The sequence below is a fragment of the Anolis sagrei genome, chromosome 4 (assembly GCF_037176765.1).
Source record: "Anolis sagrei isolate rAnoSag1 chromosome 4, rAnoSag1.mat, whole genome shotgun sequence".
NCBI lineage: Eukaryota > Metazoa > Chordata > Lepidosauria > Squamata > Dactyloidae > Anolis > Anolis sagrei.
Window position 1 is genome coordinate 21,706,836 of NC_090024.1, and position 13,412 is coordinate 21,720,247.

General features: G+C 39.4%; 1 protein-coding gene across 3 annotated transcripts in view; it reads right to left on the reverse strand.

Moving 5' to 3' along the window:
- The window catches only part of COL14A1 (collagen type XIV alpha 1 chain), a 143,943-nt gene that overhangs the window by 120,112 nt on the left and 10,419 nt on the right, over positions 1-13,412 (reverse strand). For 2 of the 3 annotated variants that reach the window (XM_060775829.2, XM_060775830.2), the window contains exons 2-3: positions 13,083-13,197; positions 1,522-1,638 (exon numbers count right to left, since the gene is read on the reverse strand). In XM_060775829.2, coding sequence (XP_060631812.2) covers positions 1,522-1,638; positions 13,083-13,173 — 208 coding nt within the window. In that variant the 5' untranslated portion in view covers positions 13,174-13,197. The remainder of the gene's footprint in view (positions 1-1,521; positions 1,639-13,082; positions 13,198-13,412) is intronic. The other variant, XM_060775831.2, reaches the window with a different exon arrangement.

Here is a 13,412-nt window from a genome sequence, read left to right on the forward strand (position 1 = left end):
CTACAGTTGTATTCTACAGTTGTATTCTACAGAAGGACTGTGCTATGTATGCTTAAGTATAAATTCTTTTGTGGAAACTGGGCATAGAGTCATGCTGGAGGACCTAGATGTCTAGAGAGAACATATGCTGAAATCTGTAAAGTGAAACACACAAATGAGAAGTGCTCATAGTAATAAATTTAATTGTTAGAAGAGGATTTTTAATAGTGTTATTCTCACATTTTTGTTGTGGTGTGCCTTCAAGTCTTTTCTGATTTATGGCGACCACGGAACAACTGACTGGTTCAAGATTGGGTAAGGAGTATAGCAAGGGTGTATACTCTTATCCAACCTATTCAACTTGTATGCAGAACACATCATGTGATGTGCAGGGCTTGATGAATCCAAGACTAGAGTTAAAATTACTGGAAGAAACATTAACAACCTAAGATATGCAGATGATACCACTTTGATAGCTGAAAGTGAGGAAGAGCCGAGGAGCCTTCTAACCAAGCTGAAAGAAGAAAGTGAAAAATCTGGGTTGCAGTTCAACATTTATTTAAAAAACCAAGATGACAGCAACCACTGATTGATAACTGGCAAATAGAGGGAGAAAATGTGGAGGCAGTGACAGACTTTGTATTTCTAGGCACAAAGATTACTGCAGACTCAGACTACAGCCAGGAAATCAGAAGACATTTACTTCTTGGGAAGAGAGCAATGACCAATCTCGATAAAATAATTAAGAGTAGAGACAGTGCACTGGAAATGAAGAAACACATAGGCAAAGCAATTGTATTCCCCGTAGTAACCTATGGATGCAAGGGTTGGCCCATAAGGAAGGCTGAGTGAAGGAAGTAAGACACTTTTGAACTGTTGGATGCGAGAACTGGACCAGAAGGAAGGCTGAGCAAAGGAAGTAAGACACTTTTGAACTGTGATGCTGGAGGAAAATTCTGAGTGCCTTGGACCGCAAGAAGATCCAACCAGTCCATACTCCAGGAAATAAAGCCCGACTGCTCACTGGAGGGAATGTTGTTAGAGGCAAAGATGAAGTACTTTGATCACATAATGAGAAGACAGGAAAGGTTGGAGACGATAACGATGCTGGGGAAAATAAAAGGAAAAAGGAAGCAGGGCCGACCAAGGGCAAGATGTATGTATGTTATCCTTGAAGTAACTGGAGTGACCTTGAAGGAGCTGAGGGTGGCCATGGCTGACAGAGAGTTCTGGCATGGGCCGGTCCTTGAGGTCACGAGGAGTTGGAAGTGAATGAACGAATTAACAAAAACAAATGTTTATCAATGGGGTTTCCTGGCAGGATTTCTTCAGGTTTGGTTTGCTCTTGACTCTTGACTTCCTCTGAGGCTGAGAAAGTAGGGTTTGCTCAAGGTAACCACCCTCGTTACCAGACTCAATAGTCAAATCACAACACCACATTGGCTTTCATTATTCCCCCCTACTCATCGGAAATTCCTTATCAACTCCAAAGAACCTTGCAGTTCACTCTGAGCATTCATCTGCCACATCTGCTTTGCTTACCTGCATTTGGGGTGACAAGGAGTTTATATCCATCAATCGACCCTTTAGGGGCTTTCCATGAAATCTGAATACTGTCATGATCCACAACAGTATATCTTAATCTTGACGGAGGGGCCACTGAAAGGGAAGTAAGAAATAGAGGCACTGAGATGTCAACCAAGCTTCTCACACATTATGAATTTACATTCCAGCACACACAGACATTCCAATTAATAGATAGAACACATCTTTTGGACGAGACAAAGGATGCAAGTTACCAAATGAGTCACACGATGCAATCCATTAGTTTGTAAAATGACATTAAATACACCACAGTGCTTCGCTGTCTCCCAAAGACACACCCCAAAGACACAATAAATTAAAAAGGGACTACTGATGCCACAGAAGGGAAAGAACAAAAGAGTAGTGTTAGAGGTTACAAAGCTCTAGTTCAGCAAGCAAAGCCATTGTACAAATCTACTATGTCCTATGTATGTGGGGGAAATCATCATAATCTGTTATTCTAGATTTTTGGGTTTCCTCTCATAAAAGGGTGGGGACCAAACCTTGCAAATGTAATTTTGTAAACTGATAGTAAACCTTACTTATGACTATTCTCTCTTTCCCTTTATCCACCACAAGTTATTCAGCTTTTCCCCATTGATTAATGTACCACATGTTATTCAGGGGAGGGGGGAAGTTTAAATTCAAAAATTAAGAAAATCTCTTATTCTGCAAAAAAAAGAAAGAAAAAGAACCCTTTCCTTTCTGTTTCCAAAAGGCAACAATAAAAAGCAAGAAGTAAACACTGCTCATTACACATGGTGAAATACATTTACCAGTTGGTACATAATTTGCAAAATGATTATTTTAATAGCCTCATTAGCCCAATGCCAAAAGCAACAAGCCACAAGTAAAATCATTACTTGTAATATGTTACTTTCATGCTCTCATTTGAGGAAAAGACTTAAGCATATCTGTTCAAAGACCTAAATTTACATAAAATTTGAATTGCTGTGGCACAGCTAGTTAATAGCCAGCTGCACTAAATCACTACTGCCTGAGAGGTCATGAGTTTGAAGCTAGCCTGGGTCAGAGTTAGCTCCTGACCATTAATAATCTAGCTTGCCATTGACCTATGCAGACAGTTGCATATGTCAAGTAGAAAATTTAGGAAATTAAAATGCGGGAAGGCTATTTTAACTAATTTACAACCATAAAACCTTCCAGCAGTGTGCAGATAAATGAGGAAGTACTCCATCAAAGGACTCAGTGTCACAACTGGACAGTGAAGCAGCAGCTCCCCCTATGGCTGGGAATTGAGCATACCCTCATGAAGCCAGAAAGCTGGAATGTTAAATTGCCTCTGTGTATGTCTATAGATGTTGTGTGTCTAATGGCATTGAATGTTTGCCGTGTATATGTGTATTGTAATCTGCCCTGAGTCCCCTGCAGGGTGAGAAGGGTGGAATATAAATATTATAAATTCTAAATAAATATATCTAATGAAAGCAGAATTCAAAGGGCAGTGGCGGGCATGGACATGAGCCTAATGGACAACATGGAAGAACCAAGGCTATTGCTCCCATACATCCAGGCAAGAAAGCATGCTAGCTAGCTAGTTCTTGTTTAACAACAGATGTGCAGTAAACTTTGGGAAGTGATATACAAAGATTATCAGTAACATTGACATAAATCTTTTGAGCCATTACAGATTTATGAATTTCTTCTACAGAGAACAATACAGTTACAACTGCCAGAATTCCCCTTAAATTGAGATGATGAAACACCTTATGTTTTAATGATATAGATAATCATGTGTGCAAATGTACACAAAGGGCTTGTTTACACTGATCAAAAATCCCAGATCCACCCTAAACTCACTGTTGTCTGTCTCAATGATACTAAGTAACTTATAGTGAATAGTATCATGGGGTGATTCCCCTCCCTTTAACCTGACTTTCCCCTTTTAAATGCAAAGTCTGGGGTACTCTGGAGTTTGCTGGAAACTTTGGAATATCCTGGGATTTAGCAACAATCTATACAGCTGGATCAAGTCCATTTTCAATCAAACCACTTCCATCACCCTTTTGCTAGCTGATCAGTGCAAGAGAATGGGATGGCTCGTTCCCATAATGCTGCTGCTCCCCATCAACTACAAAGCCTGGCCCTCACAGTAACTTCTCCTGATTTCAGAATGGGATGCCTGGACAATCAGAAAAGAGGTAGATCTTTTTGGCTGATCATGTGGGCTCACCATTTGTACATCAGCAAATGTGACAGGTGATGGCCAGCTTCATGGCTGGTGAGAAGTTCTCCAATCTTGTGGAAGAGATCTTTTGCTCTAAACAAATAATTGACTCCTCAGAATTTAATGAGTCACATTCCTGCTTTATTTCTTCATCCCATACCAAGTTATTCTGTTTTTCTATTTTTTATGTTCCAATATTCTGTACCAACTTGTCCAATTTTAGCGCAAGATCAATTTCAAATTGAACTCCACTGAAGAATCTTCTTCTTCTTCCTTATAGTTGAAACATAAACTTTTATTGTGATTACATTGCTGCGTTCTCTCTGAAGTTTTATGGAAATTATTCTGTCAGATTTTATATTATATCCCTTGTCTGCTTTTGCTAGATTTCTCCTTACTATTAATAACACACAATTTTCTTCTTAGATGTCCATTTCCTGGATTAAATATTTTGGGACTGTCTGAAAATGCCCAATTCCTGTGTACATGATCACTGTCTAACTTCCCCTAATTCATGTTTCTCCTATTATTTATGTTGTGCAGTTTTGTATTTGCCTTTCATTGCTTAGCAGGTCAAAACCTCAACTTCCCTTTGGCTTGATTCCACTTGCATTATTAGCCATAGCACTCCTCATAGCACTCCTCATAGTTACCCTCTGCTGTGTCCAGCTTCCCCTTGCGTTGGCCCTATTGTAAGCTATGAGAACACGGGGTAGCCAGCCGTGTTCTCAGGGCTCCATCCTAGGATGCTTCCAGAACACAGCCACGCCGGAAATATCCCTGCATCGTGTGAAGGGCTCCGGCAGGCTCCATCTGGATGCATCCTAGTCAGCAGCAGAAGTCAACATGATGAGGTGGTTTGTGGTTCCTCAGCAAAAGCTGTTATGGGAGATCCTCCAAGCAGCAGTTTTACCACCAGCATTGGACCACATAATCCAACCACCAAGGAAAAGTAGAGCCCTTGGGGCAGTGTGTTATCACTCCATCACTTCTTGCTACTCAAACTCCATGCTTCTCAAACTACTGAGGGAACAGTTTCCTCCAAAGAAAAAGTTTGTGGTGTTCTGATGCAGACCTCCACATTTTAATGACTTGGGATGAGATTAATGAGGATGTACTTGAACACAGAGGGCTGTAAAAGTCTTGTACTATGCATGTTTTGCCTCTGTTTGCATGTGCTATAACTTTCTAGCTACCCCACAAAACTAATGCACGCGCATACTTGTAACAAATGGATACAAACTTGGGCTGAGCATCCACCAAAAACAATGAAATAAAAACAGATACGTGGCAAAGAAATAAATGAGTAACTACTAGAAAAAGGCTTAAAGTCTTATTCATAAATTATATTTTCCCATTTATTTGAATACATGATAAAAGTGGTTACTTTGCAGACTGTACATAGCTTCAAAAAGGAATTTAATATACATGACAGCAACTGAGTGATTTAGGCAAGCACAGACAAGCAATGTAAGTTTGATAAAGGGAGTGGGAGAGAACAGACGCTATAGAAAAGAAGCTGGGCATTCAGCCTAAGTTTGATCTAACCCATCTGGGTTTGAGTCAGTACTCCTAAAAGCTGAGCTATAAGAAGAACAAAATCACAGCCTGATCTCAAGCTGCTGGATGATGTTTCAAGGAATTGCTTGACTTCTACACATCTCTAGGCAAGAAGACAAAGCTCAGGGGGAGGGTTGCTGGAAGATTATTAAGAGAAGGTGTTAGATGTTTGCATTGTGCCATTTGGAACATGGTAGGAGTTGAGGTGCCACTATTGTGATTCTAAGTTGCCATATAATTCAATTAGCTAGGTTGTGTCTCGATTCCCTTTCTAGCCATGTCTGAGGAGCATTTCAGCCAATCATCTCACAACCCTTTAATTTGAAAAGAACCACGCCATGTATTTTATTGACCACATATGGCAATTCTCTTTTCAGTTTCCTATGCTAGAGGCAGCATTTACCAAGATAAATCTGTTAAATTTCTATACCTCCGTTGTATTTAAAGCATTATTCAAACTTGCCGCATTAACCTTTGATATAAACTGTCCTGAAACATATGGTTTCATAGGAATCAGATTCACAAACCTAAAAGTATCACACTTTAAAAAGAAGATTCTTTCACAAGAACAGCTAGTAATTAGAAAGAAAGTTGGCCTGAAATTTCTGCTGTTCTTCATGTTGACTTTTAATATGAAGGAATGTTTATTCCAGTTTTTTTTTATATTCTAGAAGACTGTATTCAACATTTCTAAATAATTGGAAATAATAAACATTCACTAAATGGAGCATGTGCTGAGATACAGATCATCCAGTCTCTTCTGCAAAAGTTGAAATTACGATCTTCCCATAATCAGGAATCCCCATGGCTGCTATTCAGATGAATAATCAATTAAAACATGGGTGAGCCTGGTGCTACTTACTTTCTTCATAGCAAGGGTGGACAAGACAGTAGGGTTACCAACTTTTGGCCCACTAGTTTTGGACTTCAGCTTCAAGGTGCAATAATCGGTGGCCAGATTGCTAAATGGAGCAAGTTACAGGGAGCAGTCAAGCCCCCTGTTTAAACAGCTCCACTGGCTCCCAATAAGTTTCCGGTTCCAATTCAAGGTGCAGGTTATCACCTATAAAGCTTTAAACGGTTCAGGACCTGCCTATCTTCATGACCGTATCTTCCCCTATGAGTCCACCCAGTCCCTTAAGATCTTCTGGGAGGCTCTTCTCTTGCTCCCACCCTTGTCTCAGGCGCGGTTTGTGGGGATGGGAGAGAGGGCCTTCTCTGTGGTGGCTCCTCGGCTCTGGAACTCTCTCCCCATGGAGATCAGGCTAGCATCCTCCCTTTCCACATGTCATAAGGAACTACAGACATGGATGTTCCCCTGTGCATTTGATTGACAATTCCCTTGACAGGTGGTCCCTAACCATGGTTCAAATCAAGTCCCTGTATTTGACTACTGCATTTTTGAGCTATAATGACCCTGTTATAACTGCTCTATCCCTATGATCTATGCACGACCAACCTATTTTCTAACTTGTTTGCACACCAGCCCCCCCCCCCCATAATGTGATGAAGTATTTCTGGCCGTTGTTTATGATGCTTGTCTTACTATTGTTGTAATTTTGTTTTTATGTTGTTTTATAATTTATATGCTATGTTTTTAACTGTATGTGTTTGGGCTTGGCTCATGTAAGCCGCCCCAGGTCGCTTTAGGGAGATGGAGGCAGGGTATAAACAGAAAGTTATTATCATTATAATCATCCCCTAAGCATTTCAGCACATTGGACAGTACTTTAAAGTTAAGAATGCTACCTGGAATGGAGTCTCCACCCCACTGACATGAAGTAATCAGTCATCCCTAGTTCTGTGGTAGGCATAACAACCAGAGAACCAATATAAACCAATGTTATCATCATACTATGCTTATGACTGATGGCTACCAATAATAGGAAGGAACTTCTCACTTGGCTCTTGTGTATATTTCCTGTCTTGGAAGACTAGCAGATGTTGCTTGTGAAATTAGGAAGCAATAGGCTTTCTGTACATATGTCAGTATTTCTATGGATATTGGTAAAATCCATGTGTGCATAGATTTCCTCTGAGATATAACTAAGTTTTGAATTTTGACCTGGAGCTTAAACCTTAAAGCTGTCCACCCCAATCAAAAACCCATAAGAAATAAAGACACAAAGAAAGAACACTCAGACAGCCTTCACAGTTCTTTGAAGATTTGGCACTTTTGGAGGAATGCATATTACAAGCTAGTATGCTGTACAAGCTACTGGAAATTAGTGCATTAAATTTGTTGTAAAATAACTGAGAATTTATTGATATTTTAGAAAACTATGCAATGTGGGCTATAAAAAGAGCAAAACAGTCTTCAAGATGAGGTAAACCAAAGTAGAATGAGTCCAAAGGTTTTATGAATAGCACCCAAAGGTTTATGAAAACATGAAAATCTGTTTCCTGTTTGTATTTTGGTCAGCTTGTTTTCCCTCTGCATAGAACATACTTTAAATAAACTTGGACCTACCACAAAATGATACAGAGATTTTCCAAGAGTTCACCCCGCCACCACCTTTCCCCATAGAAAAGAGAATGAAATGGCCAAGAGTATACAGATTTATCCAGTTAAAACTGTAAAGCAGAGATGGAAAATTTGTGGTCTTTCACATCTTGTAGAACAGGGAGGGAACTGAAAAGCTTTCCAGCTCTATTTGAATTGCATTTCCCAGAATTCCTCCTCACTAGTGTCAGGAGCTGCAATCCAAAAACATCTGGAGAGCCACACAATGCCTTTATTAGGACCTAAACTTCCATTATATTTAGTCATCATAGCAAATATATGATGAGAATTACAGTTGGATAACACTATGAGGAGCACACATTTCTTGCCCTTAGAGTAAAGTAAAACTGCCAAGTTATTTAATTGAATTAAGTGTAGGTGGGGGGACTTGTTTGGAATTACATAAAATATTGTATTAACTATTTCATTAAGTAGACAAAACGAGCAACCTTTGTAAGGCCAACTCCCATCCAACCTAATGGAAATGTCATTAACCCATTTTCCAATAAGCAGTAGAATGAACTGCCTTCTCCTCATGCAGCTAATGCTCAGTAAAGTAAATTAGGGAGGGAGGCAGTACTGTCAAAATTGTGATTACGTAGTGATCAGGAATATGTAACAGTTACTAACAACCTCAAAATAAGCATTCAAGGATGCTTAGAGCCAGCTTCAGGATGGAGCCCCACAGGAGTCATCAGATGACTTTGCCTGTGGCTCCACCTCCATTTGGGGTAAAAAAAAATCACCAGACACTTTCCCCACAACATGGGAGGTTGTGGGCAAAGGCTTCCCTGTGAGCGTGACCCTTTCCCCATGTGATTGGGAAAGCGTCACAAGATGGAGATGTGTGTGGGGCAACAGATTCGCCCCGTTGCTTTCTTCATTAGGAGGACACTTTACCTGGTTGCTAGAAAGGAAGGAGGTGGGCCTGTGTGATGGGGTAGGGTGAGTAAATTCTCCATCTTCTTTAAAGATGGAACCCCAAGCAAAAAAGGTAATTCCACCTGCTCCCTCTCGCTCCCCCCCCCCCCCCCCCGTGGGATTAACTTTATGATCAACTTCCACATTAAAGGATTTAGAATTCTTAGGGATACCATATGAATCAAATCCGTAAATAATCAAATCCACAAAAGTTAAACCCACAAAAGTGGAGGGCCACCAATACTTAACTAAGTAGTGTCTCCTAGCCTAAGACTTTCCGTCTGGTTTTACTGAACAGCACCTGTTGCAAATCACGGAATCCATTTCCCTAAAAATCAGGGCACATCATACTATTGTTTCCACCCACCCACCTACCCCATGCTTCCAGTGATCTATGGTGTTAAGAGTAAGAAACAGGATACCTGTCCCAACTCCTCCTTGGACCAGAAACTGTTTTCAGGAAAGGAATAGAAGATCAGCAGCCATCCATAATTGAATACTGGTAGAATGATCTTTGGGTTCTCTCCATCCTCCCATTGTTCACTTTTAGATGGCTATCTTCCACTGTTTTTATCATTTAATCAAATTAAAGTGGTTTTTCTAAGCTCTGAAACACAAGTCTGTCTATCACCATAGTTTTTCTGTTCTGACTAGTGCAAAGTCTCCAAATTTCAGATTCTTTCCAGTCCTATTTTTTGAGATTTTGCGAATTGCAGAAATGGGGGGATTAAGACTGGTTCCTGCCACTAAAGATAGGAAGGTATTTCCTTTCTTAAAAAAACAGTACACTGGCATAAGTGTTAAATAGCCATCACCAAAAAAGACACATTTCCAGACTCCCTAAACCCTTGACTCATCCAACATAGATAGGAAAAGAAAGACATCATCAGTTACAGAAGTGTTCCTGTGTATGTACTGTAAAGCTACAACACAAGAATCTAGAGAAATTGTGCAGAAAAGTCTTTACATAACTATATAGTGGTTACTACATATTCAATTTTTTTTGTTCAAATAGAAAGAGAGAAGCCAAGAAAAAAATACCCAAATAAATTGCTGAGATCTGACCATATATGGTCCAAAATAGTTCCTTATAGCAATTGTTTACTATAGTTATGCAAAGACTGGTGTTCTCACACAAGATAGGACATAAAATTGGAAGAAAGTTGAAAATCTAACTTATGGACAAACACAACAAGATATTGATTGGAATGACTTCAGGGCCACCAACCTGTAAAAGGGATCTTTATTTCAGTGGAACACCTTTACAGCCTGTGGAATAAAATCTCACTTCTTGCAAAAAAAGAAAAATAATCAGTCTAGAATCAGTCATGTTAAGCTGATAAAAATCAGAAGCTCAAGCTTGTTAAGTGATTTTGCAGGAATGCACAAACGAATGGCCAGCAGCAACATTAAGTCATTCATCCAAGAAGGAGGCTAGAGACAAGTTCAGCACAAGCAGGTCATATCAGACCTGGCTATTTTTCAGGGTTGTTTTTGTTAGTGCTCCAGAAACAGAATTCTTGATGATAGATATGGAAGGTGGTCTTAAAACATTCAATGTAGGAATTACAACATTTTCTGTCAAGAAAGACTATATCTGCTTTTCTAAAAACAGCTTTTCTTTATTGTTTAAACTGTGGAGCAAGAAAGTTAGATAATGCAGAAATTCCTTCTATCTGCTCTTACCACACTTTCATTTCAACTTGTATTTTTCATAAACTACAACTATGGACAGGACTAGGCACACCCTATATTCATAAAGTCGTAATGCTTCATTGCACAATATTTTAAGGTCAAGGCCTCTAAATTTAAATTAATTTTAAATAAATGTATGAGCAATACAGCACCAAACAGATTGTGGTAATGTAGCAGATTGCATTCAAAGGATTAAATTAGGAATTTATAGGGAAATATCTGTTGTTTCATTTTGCTTCCAAAGAAATTATATTTGTGTGTCTTCAAGTTGACTTCATTCCTCTAAGCAAGGATCCTCAAAGTTTTTAAACAGAGGGCCAGGTCACAGTCCCTCAAACTGTTGGAGGGGTGGATTATAATTTGAAAAAAGCATGAATGAATTCCTAAGCATACTGCACATATCTTATTTATAGTGCAAAGAAACACTTAAAAACAATACAATAATTCAAATGAAGAACAATTTTAACAAGTATAAACTTATTAGTATTTCAGTGGGAAATGTGGAAATGCTTTTGGCTTATGAGATAGGATTGCTGTTGTTGTTGTGTGCTTTCAAGTCATTTTAGACTTAGATTGACCCTGAGTGAGGGCCGGGTAAATGACCTTGGAGGGCCATATCCGTCCTCCAGGCCTTAGTTTGAGGACCTCTGCTCTTAAGGTTTCCTGGGAAACCTTCACAAAATCTACCTTAGGATTTTCTTTGCAAGATTTATATAGAGAAAGTTTGTCAATGCCTTCCCCTACATGGGAAATATTTTACTTGCTCAAGATTACTCATAGTTTTCCATGACTGAGTGGAGATTGAAAGCCCTCTTGCTCAACACTCAACTACACTCTGCTGGCTCTTTCAATAGATGGGTGTGTGACCAAAAGGCCATGAGTTCGAAGCCAGCCCAGGTTGGAGTGGGTTTCCAACCATTGTGTAGCCTGTTGTCGACCTTTGCAACCCGAAAGACAGTTGCATCTGTCAAGTAGGAAAATTAGATACCACCTTAAAGTGTGGGGAGGCTAAATTAACTGACCTTGACCTTAGACATAAAGAAGACTCCAGCAAAGCATTCCAGCGGGGAAGCATGCGGGGAATGCGGAAGTGCTTCATCAGCGTCGCAGATGGACGATGAAAGCGACAGCTCCCCTGGCGGCCAGAAAAAGTTAAATAGCCTCTGTGTATGTCTGTATATGTTTGTATGTCAAAAATTGGCACTGAATGTTTGCCATATATGTGTACACTGTAATCCGCCCTGAGTTCCCTGCGGGGTGAGAAGGGCGGAATATAAAAGCTGTAAATAAATAAATAATAAATATTAATGAGAATCCTCTCTCTGCTCCCCATGTTCCTGGTCCTTGACTGAAGGATAGAGAACTAAAGTACAAGTGGAAATATTCGCTACTACAATGAGGTACTGTATATGCCATATGATGTCAGCTACCTTGGAAATTGGCAAATGCAATCCTACATTGTATGAATGACCTTTAATGAAATATTGAAAAGTAGGTGAAATTATAACTATCTAGCAAAACTATTTGCATCACAATGAAAGCTTATGGGAGTTCTATATGGTTAAAAACAAGTGTATTCTACAAAAGGAAAGCTGGCAATCCATAAATTTACATATTCTAACAAAAACAATTGGGATCTTCAAGGTCTTCTATGAAGGATGCACCTAAACAGCAAGGTGTTAACAGGCAAGGTAAATAATCAATGAAACTCCTCAACTTGTGGGCACTAAAGCAGTCTTGCTTTCAACAGATTCTCAGTTTAAAAGGTTTATAGAGGCCCCTTCCAGACAGCTGAATAATATCCCACATTATCTGCTTTGAACTGGAATATATGGCAGTGTGGACTCACATATTCCACTTCAAAGCAGATGTTGTTGGTTTTTCGGCCTTGATATTCTGGGTTATATGGCTGCGTGGAAGGGCCCTGAGTTACACATGATTTTTAAAAACTAAATCCATTTGCTAATAATGCTAAACCAGAATATAGAGATAGATGCTATGTCTTTGCAAACCTGAACAAAGCCTTAAATCTGCATATCATCCCTTTTCTTCTTAACTAGGATGATTTCATTAGGAGTCACTATTTATGATACCTGTTTTTTTTAATTTGAAGAACCATTCAGAACTGATGGTTGATTTGTTTAACAACTGACTAGATTTCTTCCTTGAAGCCCACTATATTTGTTCTCTGCATTGTATTTGTTAAAATAGTTAAACCAGCTATTATGAAGACAAAGAAAAATGATTCGTTATTGAAAGCACAGACTAGAAAACACAAACTTGATCAATACTGGGATCATGCATCAAACCAGCGAAGATTGCATACATTCCACGCCTCTGTCACAAAGCTGGCAAAAGTAGCATGTGTAGAAATTTATGAAAGCACAGAGTTAGCAAATAGCATAAAATGCACTCTTTCTTATGGAAGAAAGGTCCACATGCACTCAGAAATGGAATAAAAATGGTGGCATATCCTGTCCTGAGAACAGTTCCAGATCTGAAGCAGCCTTTCCAATGTAGCTAGCAGAAAAGTTTCAGTTTGTATGAACAATGCAGCACATGTATTTTGTGTACAACAGAGACTGCTGGTTTGCCCTTCTGCACATCAGAGAGTCCAAATGAAATAAAATGGGTTCTTTTGGGTAAATTTACCTTGACCTTGGACATGACTGATTAACTGAGCTGCAACTGCTATGAAGACAAAGAACGTCTTGGACTGAAGATGAATCTTCATTCTGGCCATTAGAGTTGTGTAGCATCAACACACCTGCAAAAATATAGACATATTTATAAGCAGATCACCATTTCAGGATTAAGTTCTGCAAATTAAGATCCTGGGCAATGTTTGAAGCCCAGCTTTTGGATATAAAGTACAAGAAGGGTCTATCAATGTGGTCCTATTTTGAGTGAATATGGGGCAGGGCTGGTTTATATACTGCTCTATCTCCCCAAAATTGATACAGGATTCCTGAAGGAAAGCTA